The sequence below is a fragment of the Triturus cristatus genome, chromosome 4_1 (genome assembly GCF_964204655.1).
Source record: "Triturus cristatus chromosome 4_1, aTriCri1.1, whole genome shotgun sequence".
Lineage (NCBI taxonomy): Eukaryota > Metazoa > Chordata > Amphibia > Caudata > Salamandridae > Triturus > Triturus cristatus.
Genome location: NC_140585.1, coordinates 267,355,997 through 267,383,843, shown reverse-complemented (window position 1 = coordinate 267,383,843; position 27,847 = coordinate 267,355,997). Strand labels below are relative to the sequence as shown.

The 27,847-nt window shown below is 41.9% G+C and overlaps 1 protein-coding gene and 1 long non-coding RNA gene across 2 annotated transcripts in view; one reads left to right on the top strand and one right to left on the bottom strand.

The window, feature by feature from the left end:
• LOC146854244 (rho crystallin-like) overlaps positions 1–24,589 on the top strand; it is a 126,553-nt gene extending 101,964 nt beyond the window's left edge. The window contains exons 7-9 of the mRNA XM_085652026.1: positions 1,921–2,086; positions 15,304–15,386; positions 24,280–24,589. Of these exons, the coding sequence (XP_085508152.1) occupies positions 1,921–2,086; positions 15,304–15,386; positions 24,280–24,322 (292 nt within the window). The 3' untranslated portion in view covers positions 24,323–24,589. The remainder of the gene's footprint in view (positions 1–1,920; positions 2,087–15,303; positions 15,387–24,279) is intronic.
• LOC146854243 (uncharacterized) overlaps positions 1–27,409 on the bottom strand; it is a 282,957-nt gene extending 255,548 nt beyond the window's left edge. The window contains exons 1-2 of the long non-coding RNA XR_014981179.1: positions 27,383–27,409; positions 12,191–12,304 (exon numbers count right to left, since the gene is read on the bottom strand). This is a non-coding gene — a long non-coding RNA (uncharacterized LOC146854243). The remainder of the gene's footprint in view (positions 1–12,190; positions 12,305–27,382) is intronic.
• Positions 27,410–27,847: the final 438 nt, after the last annotated feature.

Sequence of the window (27,847 nt, the reverse complement as noted above, 5' to 3'; positions counted from 1 at the left end):
CAGCAATTCAGCAATTCAGCAGATGGTGAAGTCCTTTGGCCCTGTGACTTCAACAGGAGACTGGCACTCTTCCAGTCCTTGGAGATTTCCTAGCAAGTGGTCAGAGAGTACACACCAAGTTCCTCTCTGCTTGTTCCTTGGCAAAAATAAAGAAGCAGCTTTCAGATTCCTCCACAGCAAAACAGCACTCTGGCAGAAAGGGGAGGCAAGTCCTTAGATCAGCAGGCTTCTTGTCCTTGGTACAGGTTTCCTTGTCAGAAGTGATCTGAGTTCTTAGTTCAGGGGTCCTTCTCTTATACCCCTTTTCTCCTTTGTTCCCTTTGTCCAAGCAGGGAAATTCCCCCCATCTCAGGTTCGTTGTGGGTGTTGCCAGGCAGAGGCACCTGGCCTATTCACTGAGCAGGGCAGAGTCCTCAGCCGCCCAGCAGGAGGCGGAGCCAGTATTGTCACTGGCAGGAGCAGGGCTATCAGTCGCCCAGCAGGAGGTGGAGCCAGTATTGTGTCAGGCAGGCCAGGCTACTCTTCCCTCACTCTATGTGTAAATGCCTCATTCACCCCACACTGACTCATTCAGACCTCTGGAGCCACCCAGCCCCTGACACACACACCAAACCAGCAGAGACCGGTGGATAGTTGGACAAGAAAATAGACACTTTCTAAAAGGGCTATTTTCAAACATAGAATTTAAAAACCATCCATCCTAAAGGGTGTGTCATTAAATTCTGAGTTCAGGGATACTAAACTCGACCTGCTACCATGCTCCCTGAGTCAGATAGATTAGAATGGAGTTAATAATCCGTCTGCCCACTCTGGCCTATGGGAGGCAGGTAGCCCTTCAATAGTGAAAAACGAAAATGGCTGTAATTCACTATTAGGTCATGCCACACACATCAGGGCATGACCTACCTTTTACCAACAATGCACCCTGCCCTAGGGCCTACCATAGAGGTGTCTGAAATGTGGCAAAGTGAAGGTTTAGAGACTGGCAAGTAGGTTTCCTTGCCAAGTCGACATGGCAGTCAGGGACTGGACGCAGGCGCTGCGGTGGCAGGCCTGAGACACATTTTACACGCTGCTTCTGTGGGTGGCACAACCAGTGCTGCAAGCCCACCAGCAGCAGTTAACTTACACGCCCTTGGCACACGCAGTGCACTAGACTAGGGTCTGAACAGTAAGTCAACCAAGCCAATCATGGTAACACCAATCAAATGTAACAATTTAACATAGGGAGCACTTGCACTGTGGCACTGATCAGCAGTGGCACAGTGCCCAAAGCAATAAACCAGCAAAAACATCGTAAACAGAGGAGGCAAACAGAAAAAAATGGAGGAGAGACTCATGCCAATGATGCCAGGTCTAACAATACATATGTCAATAGAACTCTCAATTTCACGTTGAGCATTTCAATGTCATTTTGTGCAGAAATTGTCAGATGTTTCAGGGATTCTATACAAATATATTTTCTTTATAAACACTAAATGGTCCTACTTACGAGTTATATACTTTCAACACTTCTTTCTAGCATCATAATATTTCGTAAGAACAAAACATCACAATGAGTATTTCAGTATTCTACAAAATCAAACGTTGGAGACATGTGTAGAACAGATTACCATTGACACTGCTGGGGCCTGTAATTTTGCAGTGGTTGGTAAGTGGAAATGTCAGTGCGAAATTGGCTAAACAAAAAATGCAAAATTTCAAAGAAAAAAGTACAACTGAATTTCATAGTTACTGCTATTGAGTTCGCATAACTGCCCTAAAGAATTCAGCCCAGTATATCGTAAAACTTGAATCTATCAACAAGGAAGGTAGAACCTCAATCAGTCTCTCACTCCACAGTCACTTGTTTGTGCCCTGTCTCTTTTTGACAACAGCGAGTAACAAAATGCATTTTCTATGTCCTGTTCCCTTCTTCAGGGTGGATCCGAGCACTCCTGTCCTGCTGGAAGATCCCGTCTTGATTGCTATTGGCAAAAAATACAACCAGTCTGCTGCGGCTGTGTCTCTGCGCTATGTACTGCAGTCAGGTGTTATTGTCCTAGCAAAGAGCTTCAACCCAGAACGTCTCAAGCAAAACCTACAGGTAAAGCACTGGAGAACATTGGGATTTGTGCGGATAGGGGTTGTAGAAAGAATGCTTCTGCTGCATGAAGTGCAGTGAGCGGACAACCCTAGGATTCCTAAGAAACATTAATGGAAAAGTTGAATTAGAATTAAAGTCAAAAGAAAAGCCAGCAGAGAAAGCACAAAAGAGGCTAGGAATGGCTCAGATTTACTTTTTTGTTTACACGATTCTGATTGATTGATTGATTGATTGATTGATTGATTGATTGATTGATTGATTGGCCATCTTTTCTTACTCAAGACAGCTCTACACTGGCTAAACCAGGGAAAATAATTTCTTGTTTTTTAGATTGTGCTTCTTACCACAGTTCTATCATTTCTAGGTGTTGTAAATAAATTATGTTACTGTGACCCAGCTTTTACAGGAATAGAATTAGCATTTTATTTCTTGGCTTAATGGCTCAATTGGTTGAGGAAGGTGAAGTGTCTTCAGTATCTCCTGATGATTCTGTTTGGGTTTAAATAAATACACATATTATTTTGTAGAGAAGCGAGAATACACTTTACATGTCTCAGCTGTCAATCATGGTAAATTAATGAAAGATTCTTCTGTGTGCCTTGAAACTGAACACCTCTGCGAAACCATCAGTGATGGATCAGTACAACAATGCTCACCCAAGTAGGTTAAAAAAAAGTGTGAGAAGCATTGCACCCTCACATATTGGGTTAGAGGACCGGGAAACGGTCTCTACAAAATGATGTTCGATGAAAGGTTTTAGTGATATCCACATAATATTTAAAGCAATTTAAACCAAAATGTATTTATATATTTTATGGCTACATCAATCTGTCATGGATCCGACTCTCATGAGCATGGTTGGACATGCCTTCTCTACTTCATAATGAAGAAGAACCTTTCTGAGATTGTGTCATTCCAGGGATCCCATAAAGACTGCTGTCCCTTTGCTCAGGGCTTGAAGTACTGTCATTAAGTAGATTAACTGACACATACAAGGCATGTGGTAATAGCACCAGGTACCATCTTTCTATCAGGGTTCTTACCAGTTGGGTTTCCCTACCCAAGGGCCTCATGTACTAGCTAGGCGAATTAAAACATTTCTGCAGGAAAGTCGATAAAAACCTGTGAATCGAATTGAAGTGGTACCCTCTACTTCATCTTCAGCAAGAGAAATGACTCTGGGGTGCTCTTCCATAGCGTGGGGCTAATTGTGCTGGGTCTGCCTGGTGACATCGTCTTCCCTGACCTCTGTGGTAATCACCGGATCCAGGACTGAGGTCTGGAGGAATCTGCTGCCGGTTTCCCCTGCGCTACTTGCTTTGACCGCGCAGACACGGAAGGGGGAGACTGAGGTAATTCAGTTTCCGATCTCGTTCGTATTTAGCCACCATTTTGTGTCTTTCTGCCATTTTGTGTTGCCCTCACTCAGGCGGCACGGTGAACGAAGAGTTGTTTTTCCTGATTCTACTGCAATGTGTCAAAAACCTCCTGCCTCTGTTTATAGCTGGTGTCAGGGTCCGGCCGACTCCACTAATCCTCGTCTGGTCTGACTGATCCCTGTTTCAACTATCCGTTGGTTCGCACCATTCTTTTCTGACTCTATCTTATCCCCGGGCCTTCGCTATTCTTTAATCGTATTCTCTCATTTCACAACTGTCCTCTAGGCCATACAAATGTGTCCTGCCACCTGCAAGTCGACTTATAAACACTACCACTGATTAACTTGTGGGGAAGGGTGACAAACACTGATGGGAGAGGGGCTTATTTGAGGTACTCAATATCTTGTTTTCACATTCTTCTCATTGGTTGACCCTGTATGCGTTGGGAGTGTCCTTTGTGAATATAAAAGATTGTGCGCCACGAAGTAAAGTGGCAGTCTCCTAAGAACATATCGAGTGTACTTCTGGGACAACTGTACTTAGTTGCAGCTAATAAATCTTATCTTCTACGCCTAACGGAGTGTCCCGTGTCTCTGTTCGACAAAGCAGGTGAACTCAGGAGATTAAGGCGTACCCTGCGCCGCCAGGCCCCTAAGGTCTTGGGTCTTCAAGACTACAACCCCCAGAGATCCCTGCAGACGGACACCGCCTTCGCTCACTTGGCGCACGGTGGCGCTTAAAAGTACGGAAGAGCTCCGGTGGAGCGGGTGCTCTGCCATAGCGTGGGGCTAATTGTGCTGGGTCTGCCTGGTGACATCGTCTTCCCTGACCTCTGTGGCACTCACCGGAGCCAGGACTGAGGTCTGGGGGCATCTGCTGCTGGTTTCCCCTGTTGCGCTACCTGCTTTGACCGCGCAGACACCGAAGGGGGAGACTACAACCCCCAGAGATCCCTGCGGACGGACGCCGCCTACGCTCACTTGGCGCATGGTGGCGCTTAAAAGTGCGGAAGAGCTCCCGCATCGCGGGACGCGCCAGAAGAAGCCCGGGACAAGGGCAGGACCGTCTTAGGCCGTCAAAGGCCAGAAAAGGCTGGGCTGGGCCACCTCTCTGATACCCGCACGCAATTGGACATGACAACGTAACACTGCCGAAAGGTATTGACTTAGTTAAAGTGTTTAAAGTGTATAAACTCTGCTATTCACATTAATCTTTTAATTTAGAGTGAAGGACAGAGTATTGGCTTTGTTGTAAAATGGCATGGAGACGGGTGAACAAACCCCTGATGATAATACCATAGATACATATTTAGTTAAAGCTGTTAGTGCTTTATCAGAAGAGATCAATCATACGGAGAGACGCTTGTCCACAGGGTTTAGTACAATGCTCGGTGACAAGTCCAGTGATGAATTAATTTTGACTAATGAAGAAAGACTAACTACCTCTGAGTTACCTCCAATTGTAAGAGATGGGTCTGATTATGCTGAGGATGTGAATGATACTGTAGACGAGCACTCTCGTATTTCTAACACACCCATTGTACTGATTGCCTCCCCTAACGTTTCTCCACCTTCTCTGCCAACAACCATCACACAGAAAAAGAAAATAATTGGTATGGGGAACTCTAAGATAAAGAAAGATAAGAGATACCCTACACGGGGGGTCCCAGCTAATACAATTAAAGATTGAGCCCCTGAAAATGTGTTGAATGTAATATCTGCAGAAGTTATTTTTGATAAACTAATTGAACTACTTAGGCCACTCCATGATAGAATAGATAATATAGCTAAGGAAGTTCATCAATTAAATGGTAGTTTTGAGAAAATATATGCAAGAATGGAGAAGGGCAGATTGAGGGCAGATATTTGTAGGGAGGATCTAATCTTGGCTATCGATAGCAGTAGCAATCCCCCAACAGCTAATGTAACTAATCAGACAGGGAGACTTCCTGTAGGGAATCAAACTTATAGCCAAGTGTTGAAGGAAAATCTAATGCAGAGCAAAACTAAACATGCTACTTTTTTATATTGTTGGTAAAGATCAAATGGAGAAATTACCTGCATGGGTTAGTAACCCCCCGGCAACAGATATCGATAGAATAGACAACATGGATTTTTTATTCTCTGAAACAAATAAAGCACCTTTATCTATTGATTTGCCCCCTGAATGTGGGGCATATGTGGCAGTCTTACCCAAGTTAAGGAAGGACCAGCGGGAAAATCATGATGCACTCAAAAATAAAACCTTGCATTGGTTGTCCAACAACTGCAGTTTCCCGTTGTCAGGGGCTAACCAGATATTGTTAACGCAACAGGTAGGATGGATAGGCCCTCTTAATAAAAAGTTTGAAGGCAATTGTATCATTATTAATTTTAAGTCCCCTGGCGAAGAATACCTTAGGGAATGCTCCACCACCATCCCCTCGAGAGTACAATATGACTCTCTTGCCATTGGGATATTTTTATAGGCGCCTAATGCTGAGTAGGAACCAGGGTAATTTAACTCACAACCCCTCTTTTTCTAACCAAGCATTATCATTAGCGCAACCATCATTCTGTATAAATGTTCCTTTACATAACAGATATCAGGCACTAAATTCTTTGGAAGATAACGACTGACTTGTGTTAGTTGATGGAACAGGGCAGATATCCAATTCAATAGGGACTGACGATGCCATAGTATAAGGAGCAGCATTAGAGGCTGGGCTGTCATTCTCTCTGCCCATAGTACAAGAAGTTTATAATAAGCCTTATTGTAATATGGTTGTAAATATAGGCAGTGAACTGCAAGAAATAACTTGGAAGGGGCAGTCAGAAACTGAGATGACAGCAAGTGCTGTAATATTAGAGCCTTTACTTGAGGAGAGCTCAAATAATTTACACTTGAGGAGTAGGCCTGTTACAGCAGGTGTAAATGAAGGATATACAATTGTGTCATGGAACGTAGCAAGTCTTAAAAGGAAACTAGATACGCCGTTTTGGAAAGATTTTATTACTTCTAATTATGATATAATCTGTTTACAAGAGACCTGGCATAGAGATCCAATTTTTGTAGAGGGATACACCTCAAATTGGATTAATGCTATTGATTCCAGGTCAGGAAGGGCTAAGGGTGGCCTGTTGATTCTCGTTTCCAATAAACTTGTGGAATGCAAAATTAAAAGTTGTATAACAATAGATTATCATTGCCAGCTTATGAGGCTTCAATTCCATAAGGGAAAAGACTTGCTCTTAGTTAATTACTATAATAACATTTTAATGGTGATAGGGGGAGTGTAATTTATAAACTGGAAATAGAAATTGAGAGGGCATTGTTAGAACCAAATACACAAGCTATTATCCTTTGGGTCGGTGATTTTAATACCCAAGTGTGTTCGCTTGCCCAAACTAAAATATGTGGGTTCACGAAAGGTCATAACGTGGAGGATCATGCTGACCATGTGCACTTCCCACATGGTGAATATGGTACAGCACTAAATTCTTTGTACCATGACCAGGGATAACATTAAATGCCCAACATTTACCGGCAGGAATGCCGCTACTAGTATTGACCATGTTTTGATTTCGTGTAATACTGATTATGCCAATTTAAGGATTACAGAACAGGCTGTTAGTGATCATAACAGCATTTCGTTAACATTATTATGCTGGGGGAAAAGACAACCAAATAACACTAAGAGTATTATTAATATTACCCCCACAAGAGCAAATGGTACGAGGATCAAATGGACAGGTGTTGACCCCCAAAAAATACAAAAGGATGTGATTGTTAAATGTAGACGGGAAATAGATCACTGTCTTAGTGAAGAGTTAAATCCAACGCTCCTGATCCCTAGCTTCCTTAAAATAACCAAGATTATAGAGGGACTTTTTACCAAGAATTACAGTGCAACAAAAAAATTACACGTAGGATGGTTCAATAGGAATTGTACCCAGGCTTTACATAGCCTGAAACTAGCACTAGGAATTAAGCCACGTAATAAAATACATATACAAGAATTACGTTCTAAATATAAACGGACTATTGAAGCCCGTAAAAGAGAAATGCAAGGTGAAGCATGGGATAAACTTAGTTTAGCTGCAGCAACTAATAATAGTAAACTATTCTGGGAGACAGTAAATTGCCCTTTTTTAAAAGATGACTGCCAACCAGAATTAACCTCGTATGTAAATTGTAATGCCTGGATTGAATATTTTACTAACATATTTAACCCAGATAGGATTGACAATAGTTCTTCCATTGACTCTACCTGGCCCGTTTTACCCCTATTGATAAATATTGAAGAAGTATATCAAGGACTAGCGGATAGCAAAGGAGGTAAAGCTCCAGGGCCGAATGAGGTTCCTATTGATTTGTATAAGAATGAAATTAATCTATGGGCCCCGATTTTAACTAGGATTTTTAATGTCGCTGTAGAAGACCATTTACCGCCGTCTTGGGGACATTCATTAATTATCCCCCTTTTTAAAAAAGGTTCTAAATCAGAAGCCTGCAATTACCGGCCAATATCGTTATTAGACTCTTCCATTAAGGTAATGAGTAGGATTCTGTTGAAAAGGCTCGAATCCTGGGCCTTAGACAACAAAATCCTGTCACGAGCCCGATATGGGTTTAGGAAGGGTTTAGGTACACTGGAACAGTGTGTCAACCTTGATCTGCTTATTAGCAAGTACACTTTAGTGAAAGGGGGTAACCTGTTCTTATGTTTTGCCGACTTAAGTAGCGCGTTTGATCTTGTGGATCATTCTATACTGTGGCGCATACTACTGGATATTGGTGCCCCTAAAGAAATTGTTTATTTCTTGGCAAGACTTTATGAACGTCTATCCAGTAGAGTGCGCTATGGTACCGCAGGTGAATGTACCCCGTTTTTTTACGTTAAAAGGGGCATCCGTCAGGGTTGCGTTCTGGCCCCACTCTTGTTTTCATTGTTTATTAACCAAGTGGATGCAACCTTAAAACAGTTACCCGCAGATGCCCCCCTGATAGATGGCCAGACTGTCCCAATTTTATTAAATGCAGACGATGCGGTTTTATTGTCACGTACCCCAATAGGCCTCCAGCGCCTTATTAATAATTTTATATTGTTTATTAAGGACAGAAAACTTTTAATTAACAAATCTATGACATTTGTAATGACATGTGGGAAAAAACATCTAAGTCAAGTAAGGCCTTTTTTCCGGAGGGCACAAAAATGTACTCGGTTAAATCTTTTTGTTATCTCGGCGTAACCTTTACAGGCGATGGGAAATGGTTATGCGAATACGATAACATACGACATAAAATGAGTAGAAATACCAATAGTATTTTCAGATTTTCAACCAAAGTGGGAGCCGAAGGATTAAAGATATGGTTGCTATTTATAATGCCAGGTGTGTATCTTCTGCTCTTTATGGAGCAGGCATCTGGGGGCACCATTCTGAGAAGTCACTACAGCAAGACGAAAACACTTTCCTCAAACACTTGCTGAGTGTTCCCCCTTCGGCCTCTATAGATTTGAAACATCAGGAAGTGGGACTTAACTATATTTCAGACTTAGCCGCCTTACGTCCTCTTCTATTATGGCGCTCTATTTGGTCGAAAGAGGAAATGTTATTTACACAACGTATTATTAAAGACTGTCTGAACTTGGACTACTGTTCCCGTATCCCCTGGTTGAGTTTTATTAATTATTGGTATAGACTTTTGGTTAATTGTAATATCTACTCAACCAGAACCAGAGAATGTTACTTTAATTGCAAAAAGGGAGGTTAAAGAAACCTTTTTAGATTATAAAAAGGTGGTACGAGAGAGACTAATTGGGAAACAACCCACTTTGATATACTACCAACAATTAAATCTTAAAGCTGGTTGTCAGGCATATCTGACTGATGTAACGAAATCCACTCACCGTTTTGTCCTGACACGCTTAAGGCTAGGGATCGTTCATCATCTTGTGGCTTTCCCGAGTATGAAAAAAAGCACTAGCTCTGTGTGTCCTTGCAAAAATATGTCTAAGCAAAGTTGTTGTCACTTTTTAATGTTTTGTAAATGTTATCTCCCACTAACGAAATTTAATATTAACCCCTGTTTTTAAAATATAATGTCCGGACCATTAAAAATGCTATGAGGCTAGTTTCTACCCTGGAAAGCCCGGATGTTTGCTTTTACGTAGCTTTGTACATCTTAAAAAGTATTGCTGCTAGGAAATCCATCATTCCTTAAGTTTGTGAATAAAATGAACTGGTGCATGGACTACAGCGGTTAAGTAATTTGCACAGAACTGAATACAGTTGACAAGCGCCATTTTATAGTAGCCAAAATAGGAATATAGTTGGCATATGACACTTTATAGCGTAATTTGCACATAATGTTCATTGTTAGCACATGTCACTTTTTGTAAAATCTGTAGATATTTTACTATGTATTTTACTTTGTGAATGTTGCAGAGGCTGTTATAATGTATAATGTTTTTCCTTTTGTCGCTTATATGGTTGTTATTACAAACCGAATAAAGCTTTTGAACTGAACTGAACTGACTCTGGGGTTGGGCTAACCATGTCTTCCAGCTCGGTACATTGAAGCTCTCTCCGAGACTACATGTATGCAGGACATAACATAGGGGACAGTTTCTGTGCCCAGCTTACCTATCGTTGACTTTCCTAAGGTAATGCTAAATTCAGGTCCCCAATATCTCAGATCTTTGCTGTCACCTTACAAGCTGAACTACTCTCTGCACTCCTGCAATACAAATCTCTCCCAAGTTCCCAAAGTGAGGAGAAGGCGTCAAGGGGTCCGGTCCTTTTCCTATCTGGGTTTCTCGTTTTTTTTAAAGCTTTTAAAGACCTGACTTTTCTGACTGTGAGCGTGGTGTTAGTCTGGGTCGGTTCACTATTAAATACTTACGCTGAGAAACCCTGTTAGGTAGCTATGCACTCTATAAATCTCTAATAATAAGAATATATGTTCTATAAATCTCTAATCATAATAATAGTAATAATAATGCAAGGCTCACTGTCTCTTGCCATGTCTGAGCTATATATGTGTTTGAGAATGGTTCTGGATGATCAGCCAGGCCATCCCAAGGCATTATTAAAGACTCAGGACCAGCCGTACGCTTGAGTTATAGCAGAGGTAGTTGAGTTATTTACTGTCATTGCATTGTGATGAAGTGTTCTTTAAAGAGGTGAGTCTTCAGCTGGGCGGTCGTGATGAATATGTGACTGTTTATAATAGCTGGATGAATGGAAAAAAAAGGGCAATAGTTTTTTTTGTTTTAAAAAAAACTTTTTTACACTTCTTAGTCTGAGGTATGATGGTGTCTTGGCTGTGGGGATGCCGAGAACTACCAAAGATGGGTGTGTGTCTCTAAGATAAGCGGGGTCACGATGGTTCTATGAACAGTCCCTATGAAGAAAAGTGCCTTTAACAGGCAGAGAAAATCCCAATACGAATAGATATGATATATAGTCATATAAAAATTGCTATTGGTAATATCTTATATAGATCTACAATGCATAAATATTACCGTGCTTTAATATTGAACAACATTCTTTATTAATGTTTGGCTAAACAAAGGTAAGTAAAAACAAATGTTTAATCAGTGTTTGTCTCTGTGATATACAGAATAATTACATTTATGAGTACTTAAGAACCTAAATCATTAGTATTTGTATTAATGTAATCATAAATAAGTGTTGCTTCTAAAACTATTAAATCATGTGATTATATAAATATGTACTTAAAAAAGCATTGTCCATACTCGTCTGATCATCGGACATGAGTTCAGTACTTGTATATAAAAACAATACCTCATGTCTTGTGGAGGCTTATTGGCTGATTCCTGTACTTAACTTTAATCACTGAAAAGCAATAGTTAAAAAGTGAGTTATGGTTATAGCTGAAATGTGTATAACCACTGAAATTTGCCAGTTACAGTTCAGAGCGCACAAAACACGTGCCATAGCTGACATCACCCACCATATTTCACTTTTGCTTGATTGACTTTTCTCCTGTGCCATTAAAAAATTGATCTTTTGAGCATGACGGACGACACCAGTTATGGTTCACAACACACTCAACTCCATAAATGGCACAATTTTGTGGTTTTATGTTTTTGAGTCAGAACTAAAACTCAGTTTTCAGCAGTTTTTTTGTGTGAATTTCTAGGTTTTTTTTATGATGCATTTTATACTCAATCCCAGTTGTGCATGACTTTTGTTCATGCGCAGTGGGAGTTGGTCTCAAGGCCTGGCCTGCGAACAGGGCATTCACCCAGGTAGTCGACCAACCTGTCTTCAGCCTGCCTTCGGAAGTGCACTGTGGTGTTTTCCTGCAGGACCTGGTCTGCAGCCATGCCCTGCATCAAATCCACCATGGCCTCAACGCTGGCCACGCAAGGCCTTCAGCATGGGCAGTGGGTGTGGCCCTAGGCCCTGTGTCCATTCTGCCATTGGCTGTCAACCCCTTCTGTGTATGGTCTTTTGGCAGTGTGCCACAGGGGTTTGCCGTGTACCCAACCAATCATTGAATAGCAATCCCATGTAAGAGTTGACCACAGAGCCTGGCCTCACCCTCTCCAGGTGGCATATCCCCACATGTGCTGTGCATTAACTATATATACTTTTTTTGTTCTTCCTTTAAAAATAAAATAATATTGAGTAAAAAAAGTGATTTTCATAACAATGGCAATTTTTCTACACAAAATTGGTCCAATTTTCTTGAGCATAAAATTGCAGCTGCTTACCATGGAAAACTTCCTTGTGTTGTCCCCAGCACTCCTCTGGGTTGGGCGCCTCTGACAGTTCCTTCCAACCATATTGATGTGGAAATAATTTTCCACTGGGAAGAAATACAAACTCTAAAAATGGTAGAAAAAATAAGTCCTTTCATCAGACAATCACATTTGAGAAAAACTTCAAGTGTGATTGACATTGGGTAAGATTTTCGGGATCGCAGTTTTAAATGACAGATCTATGCAAAAGTGTTAACCCTTTTAAGCCCACTTGGCAAATGTTTTACAAATGATCATATCTTAAACTATTTAACAGGTTTACACCAAACTAATGGAAGCACACTTTCTGACTGATGTTCTACTTTCAGGCCTAATTTAGCATAAGCAGGTTCTATGCATTTCTTGATGTAGGCACAATCAATATTATTTAAGGGAGCTAAAATAGAAAAACACTTTTCTTTACCCCACATTGAAGTTGTATTCCCCTGCACAAACCTGCACACAATTTGGAATGCTCGACATTAGCTAACTATAGTTGTGGTTTCCCAAATCTGGTGCAGAACTCTCAATGGGAACCAAAGTTAGAGGCAAATCAAAAATGCCTTTTCAGTGGAAAGTGTGGTTGAACCATAACTACACAGTGGGGACTGCTGCTAACTACTGATCTAATAAAACATTCCTCCTATATAAAATAAGTACATTTTCTATTGAGAACCTCAGATGCTGTGACTTCGAGTTAAGTTAACTTTGTTACAACAACCTGAATCGCAGTTCCCTTTAGGAAAATAAATGTACACCTGCTGTTCAATTTTTGAATGTGTTGAGGAATCATTACTTCCTTAGCTCCCTACTGGGGCAAATCAAGCGATTCTAAAAAATCCATAAAGATTCAGAAAACTCTTCCCTATGTTTACTTTCTCTGTTTTCTACAGCTATCAAAATGAACGTTCAGTGCAGGGTTCAGTGTCAACTTCTGAATACTTTGGCTGTGAATTTGAATTTGAAACAATGCATTATTTCTGCTCATGGATAAAACTCTTCTGACAAGTTAATTATATCTTTTTCTGAAGAAAAATATTGCAGCTATACATGTGAATGTGGAGACGTTTTTATTTAACTCAGTCGCTGCCATGAACTGCCATTTATCACATCCATAATCGTGCAGCCATTGACTGACGGGATCTTCCAAATTGTGTGTTTGGGCTTAAAGAAAGCAACTCACAGCACTTAAAATATCTGCAGTTTGCTAAATTTGAAGAAAAGAGAATTTAAGTATGCATCAGATTCATCTGCGTTGAGTCACATATTACACAATAATAGTCTCTTGTTTAGCACACCAAGAATATGATTGGTACATTCCAAACAATAGTTTCTAATATCATATTTTTAAATGTATTTCATGTATGCGTGATCCTGTAGTATAATGTAGCCATGCATTCAGGAATGTAAATATAGGCAAATAAATAATTTACTACACCACTAATAGATTTATGAGAGCCCACCGAGATTTCAACCACTCACCCCCAGTCAAGAGATCTGGGTTTAAACCATCATTCTTTTGCTCACTATGCCACACCAGTTTGGATCCAGCTATATGCAAATCAGCCTTCACCCTGCTACTCATGTGAACAGGCCAGCCCAAACTGCCAGGCCAGGTCCTGTCTAGCCTAGAAAGAAGCATCCTGGGACTGGTTTTGGGGTATCATTCCTTATCAGCCAGGCTAGCTTGAATCTGGTGGCACTGTGAGCTAGGGACCCACATCTGGACATTCCCTTGGCCACTTTGGGCGAACATAGCAAATACTATTCCAGATCACCTGAAGCTCTTAAGGATGGGCTGGAGCCACTGTTGTTATTATTTTTTAAAAGCATATTGAACATTTTGCTTATGAGCGCTGCTTAATAATAGACAGGCAGCACCACCATATGGTAGACTGTCATGACTTGTGTGTCTTGAAACAAGTGCCAGTGTCAATCACCGGCAAACATCAGCACAAATGAAGCACAGGATTGACACCCATAGGGCTTGACAGGAGCATGCACCCAGATCACTTGCCACCCTCATCATGACATTCATGTAGGAAATTTCCCTTTTTTTGCGTGGTCACCCCAGGTTTTTTGATTTCTGTTGGACCCTATATTTCTGCTAGTGGTAAACTGCACACTTTACCCCTGCTAACCAGTGGTAAAGTGCCTGTACTCCCCTTTATACATGGTCAAATTGGAATATTTTACTTACCTATAAGCCCCTAGTATATCGTACACAAATTTAGCAAAGTTAAATGTCACTAGTGGACAGCAGCAGCTAATGTGACATCCACGACAGTGGCAGTGCAAATATGGCTTCAGGCCTACCGGTTCCTGTTATAGGATATATGTCATTTTGGTGTAATTTTGTTCATTAAAGTATACTTTATTTTTTTAAATTCTGTTTGGGGGTTTTATTGTTTTTTATTTCGACTATATTACTGTTTTGGTATTGCATAAATACTTTACATATTGCCCTAAGTTAAGCCTGTGCGCTGTGCGATAGCTACCAGGGGGTTGAGCTCAGGCTTATTTACTGACTGTGATGGTTGACCCTGGCAAGGTTTGTAATTAATTCTTGGGGTAGGTAGGCACCCCGCTCCCCCAAATACTAACCCAGTTTCCTAGAACAATGAGACACTGATTGAAACCACATACTCATACTCAAAGGAGGGACTTCTACTGAAGAGTAATGTGATCCAATGATCATAAAAACAGTTATTTGCTTTGTGGATTTGGTCAGGAAAGTAATCTGTTTATGATTTTCTTGCTGTAATGGAGATTTTGAAAATGTCATTCTATTTAAACACTGACAAAGTTTTTAAAAGACACAAGTAAATAAATTAAAGTAAATATTTTGATATTTACACGACTCAAGGTTTTAATTTAAAAAATGTTACCTTGTACTATTTGACTCTTTGCTGTTATGCTTGTTCGATTGTATTTTCTAATCGATAATGTCAGCTGCCTCATAGGACTTTCTTATTGGTATTAAGTAAAAGTTACTGACATTTCATAAAAGGTTACTATTTACCCCTTGACCTTGAAATAATATGACTACACCTCGCAATAGAAACTCTTTGTTTTTTATTTGGCAGATATTTGATTTTGAGCTGACCCCTGAAGACATGAAAACTATTGATGGGCTTAACAAAAATCTTCGCTATGGACTATTTACACTGTAAGATGTTTCTATGGTTTCCATTATTTACTTTTTCTGTTATAGTAATGCATCCATGCCGAACACTCAAGCCGCCGCCTAACACCACTGCACCATTACCCCAACTTCAGCAAAACAGAAGCATAGTAACCACTACTTTATAAAAACTGTAAATACAAAAAATCTGTAAAATCCATTTGCATTCTCTTGCATGGCTGAATATTTCATAAAACAGGGTACCCTTTATTTAAGTAAGTACTGCTCATTCCTGTAATCTGCTCGAAATCTTCTCTCTGGTAGGAACCATGCTACAGGCCTATGGAAGTGGAGGTTACTGATACATGGTTGTTCCCTTGACCTATGTTATAACTATTAGATTATAAATAAAAAAAGATCAAATCCAGAATCCTTAATTTGACTTTGGTGAAGGTTTTGTCAGACACATACTCACCAAAGACTATAAACAAATAAACTGAACTTCCAGTGGCTGACTCAACAAGAAATTAACAGGTGAATGGCTACCTAAAGAGAGTAGATATTGGGAAGACACGCAAAGTGTCTAGGGCACATTTGAGTAAAGGAAAAAAAATCTGAAAGTTAATAGGCCTTAAAGAGAAAAAAACTCCTTCTAAACAAGTGACCAGTACTCCTGAGCACTATAAAGTATAAAGTGTCTCATAGCAATTCTTATGCCAAGGTTGCACAAGCTCCTTGGGGTTTAGGATCACGGGATGCTGGGATCATTAGAGCTAATTTACTGGAATGTGCTCATGATGTAGCTGAAGACGTGGAGTAACATGTAAATTACTGATGCTGACATAAATCAGTGGGAAGGCATCAGTTCGGTGCAGATTTAGCTTACCACTACATGGGTGGGTTTGGCATCTATGCCTCTGCAGGGTCCTTGTCTACGTCAGCTGGCAGCTTAGTCGGTCAGTTGGGCTCTTTACAATGAGGACAGCTGGAAAGAGCTTCCACTTTAATTTTGGTCCTGCTACAAAGGTACAAGAACAGCTATCAATTGAAATCCTGCTTCAAAATGTTCTCTAAGACCTTTATATAACTTACATTTTTGTTTCTTCCATAAGAAGTATTGGCTACAAAGACCCTCCTGGCAAAGTGCTGTTAGCTGAAAACTCTGTAATAGCTGAAGTTGTCACATGACATGCCATTGAACACCGTTAAGAGCACAGCGTATTAATGGTGTATCAAGTAGCATGTAAGTGGTGGGGGTAAGCAGACATCACAGAGAGAATGGAGTCTAGAGGGCATTTAAATACCAGCACCAAACTTTAGAACATTGATTTATCACATGCTGGGAGCCAATTTATATCCATGTGTCTCCGAGAAAATATTTTCACATTACAGAACACCAATAGTGAATGAATGAATGAACGAATTCTTTATTTGTGTGGTTACTTAAAACCATTACAAAATACAACCTTAAAAAGAGAAAAGAAGAGAAAATAAATACTTTTGGGGGTCGAATAATAAATATGTGTGCAGGTCATTATTAAAATCACTGAATATATGTATATATAGATATAAATATGTGATCAAGGACCCTGGAGGTCTGAAACGCGTCATTGCGGCTATGCACGGCGAAAATAAATGAAAAAATAGCACAGATTAAGTGGAGTTCGTGCCTTTTTTTGTCAAAATACGGCATACCTATGGGGAACCGATGGGAGAAAAGGAGTAAGGAATAGATATAAATATATATATATATATTTAAAAAATTGTCTTTCTTTTGTTAAAACATACAGCATAGCAGCAAAGTTTTAAGACTAAAAAAAAAAATCCCTAGGTGGGTCAGAAGTTGAGTGAAGGCCAGACCTCCGAGACAAGGGCCCTGACGTTTGGCGGCCGCCGTACTGTTCACCGTGCTCAGCCTGTGGGGACTTATCCTTCAATATTACACGAGTGTGGTAAACGAATTTCCCAAAGTTTGCCATATCCTTCACAGTGTCCAGAGTATAGAGCTGTTAGACAGCCTCCTTTGCTGTGCGGGTGCCCAGTTGGAGAAGAATTGGTCTGAGATGGAATCTGCAAAGTAGCCGCATGGCAGGGCAGCAAAGTAAGAGGTGAGCCAGGGACTCTCTTTTATAGTTACAGAGGCAACACTCTGTGATTCCCCGCTGTGCTTTCCCAGATGGATATATTTCTTTTAGGGGTAGCGGATGTAATCTGGCTGCAAGGATCTGATTTAATGCTTGTCTCCCCACTGGCTGCGTGAGGTGGAACTTGTGGCTGGGCAGTACGTGCGGGAGACTTTGGGTTTGATAGAAATCCCTGGCTACCAAGGATTCCATGTCCAAGGTGCACGAGCGTAATCATAATTGTTTATTTATTGTTGTTTTGATGGTAGCGTAATTAATTGTGCTAGGATCCCAGTTCTCTGTGGCAAGTTGCAGAAGGTCTTTGGCTGTGGCAAGACAGGCAGACCAAGGGTTACTAGGTTGTAGGAAAATAGATTTTGTGACGGCCTTCAGGGTGTTCTCCAGAGCCGCAGTTGTTAGATAGAAGTTTTTCGTCAGGGCAGCCAACTCTTCTAATTTTTGTTGGTTATGAATGAATTCAAGACGTATCAGGATGTTTCTAGTGCAGGCTGGTAAGCGAAATACCTTTTTATATGCTGTACAGCGTATTTTTTCCAAGTCCTGCGCAAACTTCCCTGGAAATGCCTGTTGTGCGTAGTTGAGGGACGGTAGTAATATGGCTCTCAATATTCTTTGAATGGCCGTAGTTGTAGGACTGTCTAGGATGGCATATAGTTTACAAAGGGCATAGGTGACCATTTTTCCTTTCTGCTGCAGTTTAACGAGGTGGGCCCTGTGGACGACCTGTTTCACTAAACCAGACCCCAAGTTAGTTCTAGGTTTGTACGCAATCCAGAGTCAGCGGACCCGACCTCCACTTTGCCAGTTTTGTTTTTCGGATAATGGCCAAAAATCACTATTTTGGACTTGCTTGGGTTAGCGGCTGGCTTGTTTTTAAAATTATATTCGGAAAGGGCTGTAAGGGCTTTTTGAAGTTCTATTTTGGTATGGTCCAAAAGAACCAGGTCGTCGGCATATTGCATCAGCTGGATCTTTGTGTGGCCGATCTTAGTGGTAGCTAGAGTAGCTCAATGGAATGCAAGGCCCATGTCTGCGGTGTACAAATTAAAAAGCATCGGTGCCACAACGCATCCCTGCTTTAGCCCTCGATCACTAGCAATTTTCTCTGTGGCAGATCCCTGGAGAATTTGACCCTTACCCAGGTTCGGGAATACAGCGATCTAATTGCTTGTAATAAAGACGGGCTGATGCCAATTTCTGACAAAGGATGGTACGGTCTACCCCATCGAAGGCTGCTGAATAGTCGATGAAACAGGCGAAGAGCGGCAGGGAGCGATGGGCCATCGCTTGTTGGACTAAGTATGACAGGGCAATAATGTTATCTACAGTCGTGCCCCCTGGTCTGAACCCGGTCTGAAAAAAAGGGCAGAAGACCTTCAATGCAAGCCCACTCAACTAGTTTTTCCAATGGTGTACTTGCCTCGATGTCCAACAAGGCAATCATCCGGTAGTTCCTAGGATCAGTAGTTGGCCCTTTTTTGTATGTTATGCCCTATCTTTTTTAATACGGAGCCGACTGCTCCCTTGCCTGGAAGAGTTCGATCGGCCGGGGGTACGGTGTGCTCTGCTTTGATGTTGTCGATTTCCTCCCCTAGTATTGTGGAACTGTTTGAAGAAGATGCATTCAAGTCGTCGGTGTACAGGGTTTTCACATGAGCTTCCCAAATGTCTGCATCAAGTGGATTCTCTCTGTTGGAAGTCCCATGGATTAGATTGTTTAAGTATTTCCAGAATTCTTGTGACTTGCACGGCACCAGCAGCTCAAAGATCTTCAGCCATTTTGCCTCTGTAAGTTCGCGTTTGCCCTTCCAAACCCGTTGGGAGAGGGTCTTTGCTGCTAATTTAAGTTGCTTTTTGGCCGACTCTGACCCAGTTTTTTGGTACTCCCTACGTTTGGTATTTAATTGTTTGGCACAGTGCTTGATCACTGGAAGTTGATCCAGGGGATGTGTTGGTTTGTCTGTAGTTCTTTGAGTGGGGCTCCCTCGGAGCAGCGAGGCTAGTTTATATGCAAGATTGTCCCATTCACCTATGAGACCCCAGTTGTTTGGGCTGGTCTGCCAGCCAATCCATGTCGATTTCCATGAGACGAATTAACTGATTGACAACTGCCGCCATTTAATTATTCTAAGGAGCCTATGCTGTTCTTCACCCATGGACATGCCAATCAGCGGAGCATATGACAGGATTCCGCTGTGATGGTTAAATGCAGCAATAAGGCAGCATGATCGCTTTCGCTCCGTGGGAGCAGTGCATAGATTAGCATGTATTTTCGTAGCCGCTCACTTAAAAGAATAAGTTCTATGTTAGTCTGATTGTTGTAGGTGGGTACGTGAATTACCCCTGACTTGGACTCTATAGTTAGAGAATGGATTGTTACCAAATTATATGTCTGAAAGAGGGCATTGAATCTCCCGGAACTCCCAGAGGGGTTGCCATCAAATGAATCGGCCCCTATGTTGTGAGTATTGAAAACCCCAAGAATGATAAGTTCCATGGATGCAAGTTAAGTGAGCAGGGTTTCAATCTGTGTAATCAGCCGTGTAAGCTTCTAATTAATATACGTTAATTACAAGAATTGATAATGTGCCTTCAGCCATGGTGAGGCCTTTCGGAGTGCTGGCTAGGAACATGTCGGAGGGGTTCTTTATCTTTGTGAAGTGTAGTTTCAGGGCATGCTTGATATATATGGAGATGCCCCCGGTGGGTCTCCCGAATAAGTTCCCTTTGATTGCCGGTTTGAAGTATTCTGCGTAGCCTGCTAATGGAATGGATGCGGTTGCCCACATTTCTTGGGCACAGATTAAGTTGGCCCCTTCAAGAAATGTGATCGCCGATGGGCTTTGCAGAACCTTGGTCATCCCTGCAACGTTCCAAGTCATAATTCTTAAAGGTTGGATGCTAACTAAAGAGCATCTGTGCTGGACAGAGCCATTGCTTGAAGAGGATTTGGATTTTGACGACCAAGGCGCCTGCTTGTTGGGAGCCTATGTTTTGTTGGCCATGTTGGAGGTGACCCAGCCCCAACAGGCCGAGTTTGGGGAGGGTGGCGCGCAAAAGGAGGAGGAGGTATTGGAGATAGAAGTGACCTGTCTCCCCCCACACGGACCATGCACCCTGCACCGGATGTACATATTTGCTTGCGCAAGGGTGCCTTCCCCGTGACAGGTCCCCCTCAGTATGCTCACCGTGGGCGAGTTCTTTTTGGGTGTCTGTAGAAGGAATGGATACTTCTCCTGTTCCAGCCTCCGCATGTCGATTCCCCATTCTGCGAATTGTTCTTTTTCAATGAGAACGCTTTCAGCAGTTTCCGGGTTGGCCCAAGTTACAATGGTTTGCTCCTTCCCTGGTTGTGAGGGCAAAGGGACGAATTGCACCCTGACAATGTCCCTGGTTGTGAGATGGGACAAAGTCTGTGTGTGTTGGAGGAGTGCCAGAATATTTGTTCTGTTAAGAGAGTCGAGGTTGCCCTTCGAAATGTACAATGGCGTCATGCTTGTTTTTGCCAAGTAGCCTCCTTTTGGAGCTGGGGTGTTGGACCCGGAAGTACAATCGTTGTGGAGGGGCCTTTGTGTTGTGGAAATTTTATCCACGTGGTTTGGCGTGGGCCGGGAACCGAATTCGATCCGTTGGTGTGATCTTGTAGGTTCTGTTCTAATATGGGCGGTGTTGGACTGATGAGAATGTACTGTTAATTGTCCATTGAGGTTATGCTGGGTTTTTGTTGGGCTTTTGCCAGGTGTGAAATCCCTCTGGGTTCTGATGGAACTTGGAGCCCTATTGGAGGGCCAGGTGGTCGCGATAATCCCGATCTAAGGCCCATTCGGCTAAGTCAGCCCCCGCCACACTGGCCACCCTGTCGTTATTTACAGTTAGGTTGGTGGGTGCTGGTGGAGAGTGCTGGGTCAGTATGGGATCTGTTCCTGTGGGTATTGCTCCCCACATGCCTAGAAAAGCCCTCTGTGGTGGTCTCCACATTTGAGGGCAGATTGGTTGTATACGAAGTCAATGAGGCTAGTGCTGTTCGAGATTTAGTGTGGGGGTTCTTGCAGAATATAGGAAAAAGGGATCGGTTGTTTTCCGGTTTGAATGCCCCATTTGCCGCAGCATTTTTTTGTTCTAATGCTGGTAAGTTTCGCTTGGGGGTTCTTGATAGTAGTCTCTTAGCGTGTTTTTTTTGTTTTTTTAAGACGTTTCTTCTCCCTCCGCGTTAGTGGTGGGACAGATTTAGATACTTCCAGCTGGCTTGAGGCCCCTGTGTTGTTGGGGAGGAGGTCCGCTGTGTGATTGCTCCATCTCAACATTCCCTCTGGGTGTGAGAGGGGGGATGGCCGGGTTACTGTGCTTGTTAGCGATTGATGAGATTGGATGGAATCAGGGTATTTGTCCCTGCTCTTTTACATGCTAGCAGAATCTGAGCATATTCTAATACTGAGTTTTAGTTCCTCCACCAGTGAGGAAAGTACCTTCGGAAGTAATGCCAGTTTGTCAATTAGGTCTGGACACAGACATTCGGGGGAAGTAGTTGGAAGGGTGAAGTTAATTTTTGATTGCGGCCAACTTATACATTTTCTTGGCCATCTCTGCGATTTTTGTGGCCATGAATTGAATGGTGTCCATTTGTACTTCGAGCTTCTCCGATTGCCATGTTAACGCGTTAATGGCAGTGGAGAGGGAAGTGCTGACTCACCTTAACAGATTGTCCTGCGCACAAGAAAGTTCAAATGGCAGAAGCGATGGTGATCTGTGTAGAGAGTTGCTTGTCTCCAACTCGGGCTTCAGGGATGATCCTATGGCGATACATGAGCCACCCTTGCTCTTGTGATTTGTTACGCCCTGTAACAATGCAGCGGTGACCATATCTTTTATTTGGGTATGAGGGTTGTCGGACGAAATTGTTGGACCTTTATGCAGCTACCGGTATCGTCCAGTGACCCCCCAGCTGTTGCAATGGCCGCACCCTCTTCCTGGTTAGCTGCATGGTTTGATGTGTGAGCGTCGAAAGGAGCTGGAGAAGCTCCCAAATTATGGAAGGACTGGGATCTTATCTTCCACCTCCTGGGCAATGTAGATGTGATAGACCGAAGGGGTGGCTACGTTCCCGTCCGTGGGGAACTGGTCCTGTTTCTTCCTCGCCTGTTTCGGTGATAGCCTTTGGGCATTCTTCTTTTATAGTTGTGGTTGTTGGGTCGTTGTGATTTTGAAAGGTATGGAGGCCTCGTTCTCATCTTCGTGCATGAATGTAGAGGTCATTGTAACTATGGAAGGTTCAAAACCTTTGAAAGTCTTGTCGTCCCCGTTTTCGGCGTCTAAGTTTGTCTAAACTGGGCTACTCTCTACAGAGGTTGGGACCTGGGTCCTTACCCAACTGCGCAGATTGTACAATTTGCCGACCTTGAGCTGATATAGTGCCCCCCTAAAGCCGCCTTGTTGGTAGGCATGTCCGCGGCTGTGGGCTTGAGTTTTTGGGTTAGTGTTGACAAACGGGCGCTTTTTTTGGACATTGCGACACCTATAGCTATGCCCTTTGCTGTTCCAGGAGGATGCCTGCCCATGACCGTTAAATTGCCGAAGTTGACAGGAGTAACAGGCCATAAGTCTCCTGGTCCTTCCCTGGGACCTGTCACCTTCCCGTGGTACCCTATTTGGCTGTGGTAGATGGCAATAGAGCCTTTAGGGGGTACAGTGCAGGGAGACACTAGAGACCCCAAGGGGTGGGGCAAGCGGGGCTCACTGAGCGCAATCGCAGGCCGCACCCAAATCTAGTTGGGCCGCCTCTGGGATTCAGCTGAGGGTTCACTCTTACTGCGGCCACCAAATAATGGCGACTGTGCTCGCCCCTACCCTGCTGCTACCTGCTGCTGCCGTAGGTCAATTTACAGGGGAACCCGCAACGCCAAACCTCCAAGCCTCAGTGTAGAACTGGCAGTAACCTACGTCCCACGCCCCACACGGTTATCCGACTACTCCAATTACCCACTTCTCGGTGCAGCAATGAACAGAACACCAATACTAAGTAGGTTATATTATTCTGGGGTGGCTATAGATTTTATTAGACCTGGGTAGTAAACTCCCACTCCGTGCACCGCGTAGAGTCCGGAGTTCCAAAAACCTCAGTGAAGTGGTGAGGAGCGCAAGTTTTCCTCTCTTGTGTCTCGCCAACGTTAAGTTGGTGAGTGAGGAAAATCCAACACTAGACCACCGCCCGGCGTGATTTCTCAACGCGGGCAGTCGCGGCATGTCACTACCGCTTGCTTTGAGTAACCTGCTGCTCGCGTTGAGGAAGCTGCAACTCGAGTAGAACATCTACTCGAGCAGCAAAAAGCAGCTGTACCCTCTTGTGCTGTGCTTGTTGCCGTTCTCACTGATTTTACAGGACAGGACAAGCACCTGACACTAATATTCAGCAGGAGCGGCATGACTTACCTCACTCTGCCGCTTGCGGAACTCTGTGGAGCACAGCAGAGTTATGTGGAACTCCGTGAACTCCGCCTAGGCCTAGTCTTTATATGAGATAGTGTGGCAGATCGTTATACACAGATACAGAGTTCTACTGCTGAACTGAGGTTTACAGCTTGGTACTAGAGACGCTGCTTTGTTAACTTAAGTCAAGTATCATCTTTCCCATGTATGACAGTGATACTCTCTTCTTCCCCCGCTTTCACTTATTCAAAAGTGATCTTTAATGCTAGGTCTCTGCTTACAATGTTTCACATGAATCTTTTAATAATGACCCCAAAGCCCAGCCTTTACCCAGATATGAACTCTAAGATTTTATATTATCTCATTTGCAGAATGAAGGACCACCCAGAATACCCATTCCACGATGAATACTGAAGACAGTCCTTGATAATTGTTGAAGTCATGAAGATAAACAAACATTTATTGACATAAAACTATTAAATGCTTTAACTGCCAGTTTGGCAGGTGACCTGAACGTGTCATCTAACACCATAACATAAGTCAGCCTCGAGTTTGCTTTTGGAAAAAAGACATTGTGCATATTGCCTTACATAATGCTCATTAATGTAGCTAGAATTAAGGTGTCATATTCACAGCAAGACCTTGTCAAAATCAATAAAGTATTTTTTGTAGTTGTGTAAATCTGAGCTAATTTTTTGTTGCAGAACTTAAATGACTCTCACTTTTACTACTGACTATTTTCTAAACACAACATATTTGACTGTATATTGTGTCACAAACTATGGCTGTAAAATTAGTTACAAACATAACTCTGTCCAGCCTTTGGTGGAGTACATTGCCGTATCACTGCCTTTTTTGATATCCTTAAGGAAGTAATTATCGCATGGTACGCATGGGATGTGAATTCGATCATACATTGGTGCAAGAGAATATTGACCTAACCCACAATCACTTGCTGTTCAAAAGCCTCTGAGCCTAGGTTTGTACAGAACAGGGATTCTTTTTAGGGAAGAGAATTTCGAGGTTGTCCTCAAGGATATACTATCAGAATATCGCACTTCAACAACATCAAGACACAAAGATTGACTACCGAACTATTGTGAAGGTGAGCACATATGGTTATATATAGGTTTTCCATACTCAACTCTGCATATCTGTTCTTTCACAATGTATCTTTTCAGGTTAGGGGGATGTGGAGGTAAGAACAGTAAATCTATTGTTATCTATCCATACTTGCTTCACAGTATTTTGCCTGTTGATATACTGGCTACAATATTTTAGTAGGAACATAATTCTGTCCTCAATATTCTGACATGAAGGAGATAATACAATGGTCTGATTCACACAAAAAACATAAATCTAAGGGTGGGACTTTATACTTTTTTGGAATCCACAAAATATTTTAGACATACTACTTTTTGTCTAGTTGCTGGCGCTAGTTCACTTGTACATTACATTCTGTAAAACACAAATGCATTTGTGCAATCATATAATTTCCTTTTTTTCTTCACAGAAAAAAGATATTTTCACAAGCAAAACCCCCTTCTTTTACACCTTGTATAGTTTGTCGATGTTTCATTCTGATTCCCACATTGGAAATAGAGATCTACTCCTGCCCATGACAAAAACAAATCTCCAACTATGAGTATGAAAGGATCAGCGAGGGGTTTATGAATGGTCACAACCTAACTTTGTTGCGATTGTTCTCAACCTTTCAATGAAGAACACACCTTGAAACCCCCAATCGCACAACTTACGTAGGAATTACTCCTGCGCAATAATATTCTGCAATAGTGTAATATTAAGCTGAAAGAGAATTGTTTGTGGATTCTGGGTCACCTTTAATGAACCTCTAGCAGTCATGACTACATTTCCTTGCTTGGTGAGATGTTCCTATTTTCTTTCACGGAGGGGTCACTCACAGTTTTTTATAGATATCTTTATTGCCATTTTTGTTATAAACCATTACATTGGATGCATCACTCAGCAAAAAAAAAGGATCATTGATGGTCACTCCGACTTGACTGCCATAGATATGTAATTTCCCAAACAAGAAATCCTGAACAGTGGTATTAAACAAACCCAACCAGAACAGCATAGACATTGAGAGAAGATTGTGTAAAAAATGGCTTGTGCAGCACAGAAGGGCGTTAAGGCCAATTTGTAATAGTTGGAGATGAGTTGTAGTGGTGCAAGGTGGGGAGCATGTTAGGGTTTGTGTGGAGAATTCATTCTTTCACTGTAAAACTCAGTGATGCCATAGGATGACATCACTGAGAGATTCTGTGAAGACAGTCCGTTAAAGAAGCTGGAGGTCGCTGTACTCATGAGAAGATGTACTCCCATGAATTAAGGCTTTTATTCATTAACCACCGCCTCTGTGGTTACTACATTTTTATGGCGACGAGTGCCTGCGCAGGAAGCAGATAACTAAGTGACCTCCACCCCTGGAAAAGCAACTCTCAAGAAACTAGAGCTCTGCTAATGATTTTGTACTGTAAGTAACTTTCAATTTGGTTTTGTCAAGGCGTATTTATTTAAAAGCAGTTAAACAGGATTTGAAGAAGAGATAATTGCTTTCACTACAGTCTTAGATGAAAGTTCATTCTTGGAAATCCTGCGTGCATGATTAATTAATTTTCTGAACAAGTGAATGCTATCTCTCAGTAAGCTCATCAAAGGAACAATGTGCTTCTGGAAGAGAACCTGTTAAAATCAAAGTACGAATTGTAATTGAACTTGGGCGTTTTATAAATGAATACCAGTAACGTTTGTGCAGGGTGAATATCTGATCGCTTTTCAAGACGTAAAGAAATGTAAATTGGAAGAAAATTGATTTTAAAGTACAAAGATTTACCACGTGCATCATTCTGGATGAATTGATCGTAATTAGAAATTGGGAAAATCTTACAGTGAGGAAAAATCAAGCCGGTGCATGGTAAATAACGTGTGTGTGCGCGAGCTCCTAATTGAAGGTAAACACACAGGAGCTGAGCAAACTTGTGCAGCCAAGAGTGAAGGGAATGGAATTCAAATGTGCTCGAGCTCCTAATTGAAAGTAAATACACAGGCGCAGAGCGTGTGTTTTAACTCGTGCAGCAGAGCGTGACGAGAATCGAACTGTTAATTGAAATGTAAACCCGCGATGAAGCGTGAAGGAAACAGAGCCTGAATGTACTTGATATCGTGCGCGAAGAAAATTTCAGCTGCTAATTAAAAATAAACAGTAGAATTCAAGCTTGGCAGTGTATATGGGCAAGCGCTAAGAGGTTTCAGCTGTTAATCAAAAGGAAACAGTGTTTGAGCGTGTTTAAGCCCAAGTACCAGCGCGTATGTTTTGACGCGTCTAATAAACACCAATTAACTTAACCCTGCAGCGTTTAAGCAAATATGAAGCATATGTGAAGGAATAAATTAAACCTTTGTCGTTTTACAATCCGGTGGATAAACTGAGGAATTTAAAGCAAGGCTTACCTGGATTGTTCGTTCTGAAGATTCTGCCAAGTGATACAGGTTTGTCTGGTGTGGCTTCCCGTACCTGTGAAGATAAAAAAAAGACTTACACTCACAAACTCAAATCTCTACAGACAAAAACAGAAGACAATAATTATTTTAGATAATTATTTTAAATATTAATTTTAGATTATTATTTTAGATAATTATTTTAGTCTGTTTTTATAATTCATTTATTAAATTAATTTTGTTGGCTTGTTATTTGCATTTTGGTTGCAGGTATGTCAGATCAGAGTATGGGTGCTCCACCTTTATTTTTACCACTCCCTGGTGAACCTACAATTCCTTGGAAGAGGTGGAAAAACATTTTTTACACATATATTTTAGCCATAGGTGGTGATAAATATGGTCCATTAAGAAGACAGGCGATCTTGTTACATCATTTAGGAACAGAAGGAAGGAGGATATACGATGATCTTCCTGAGA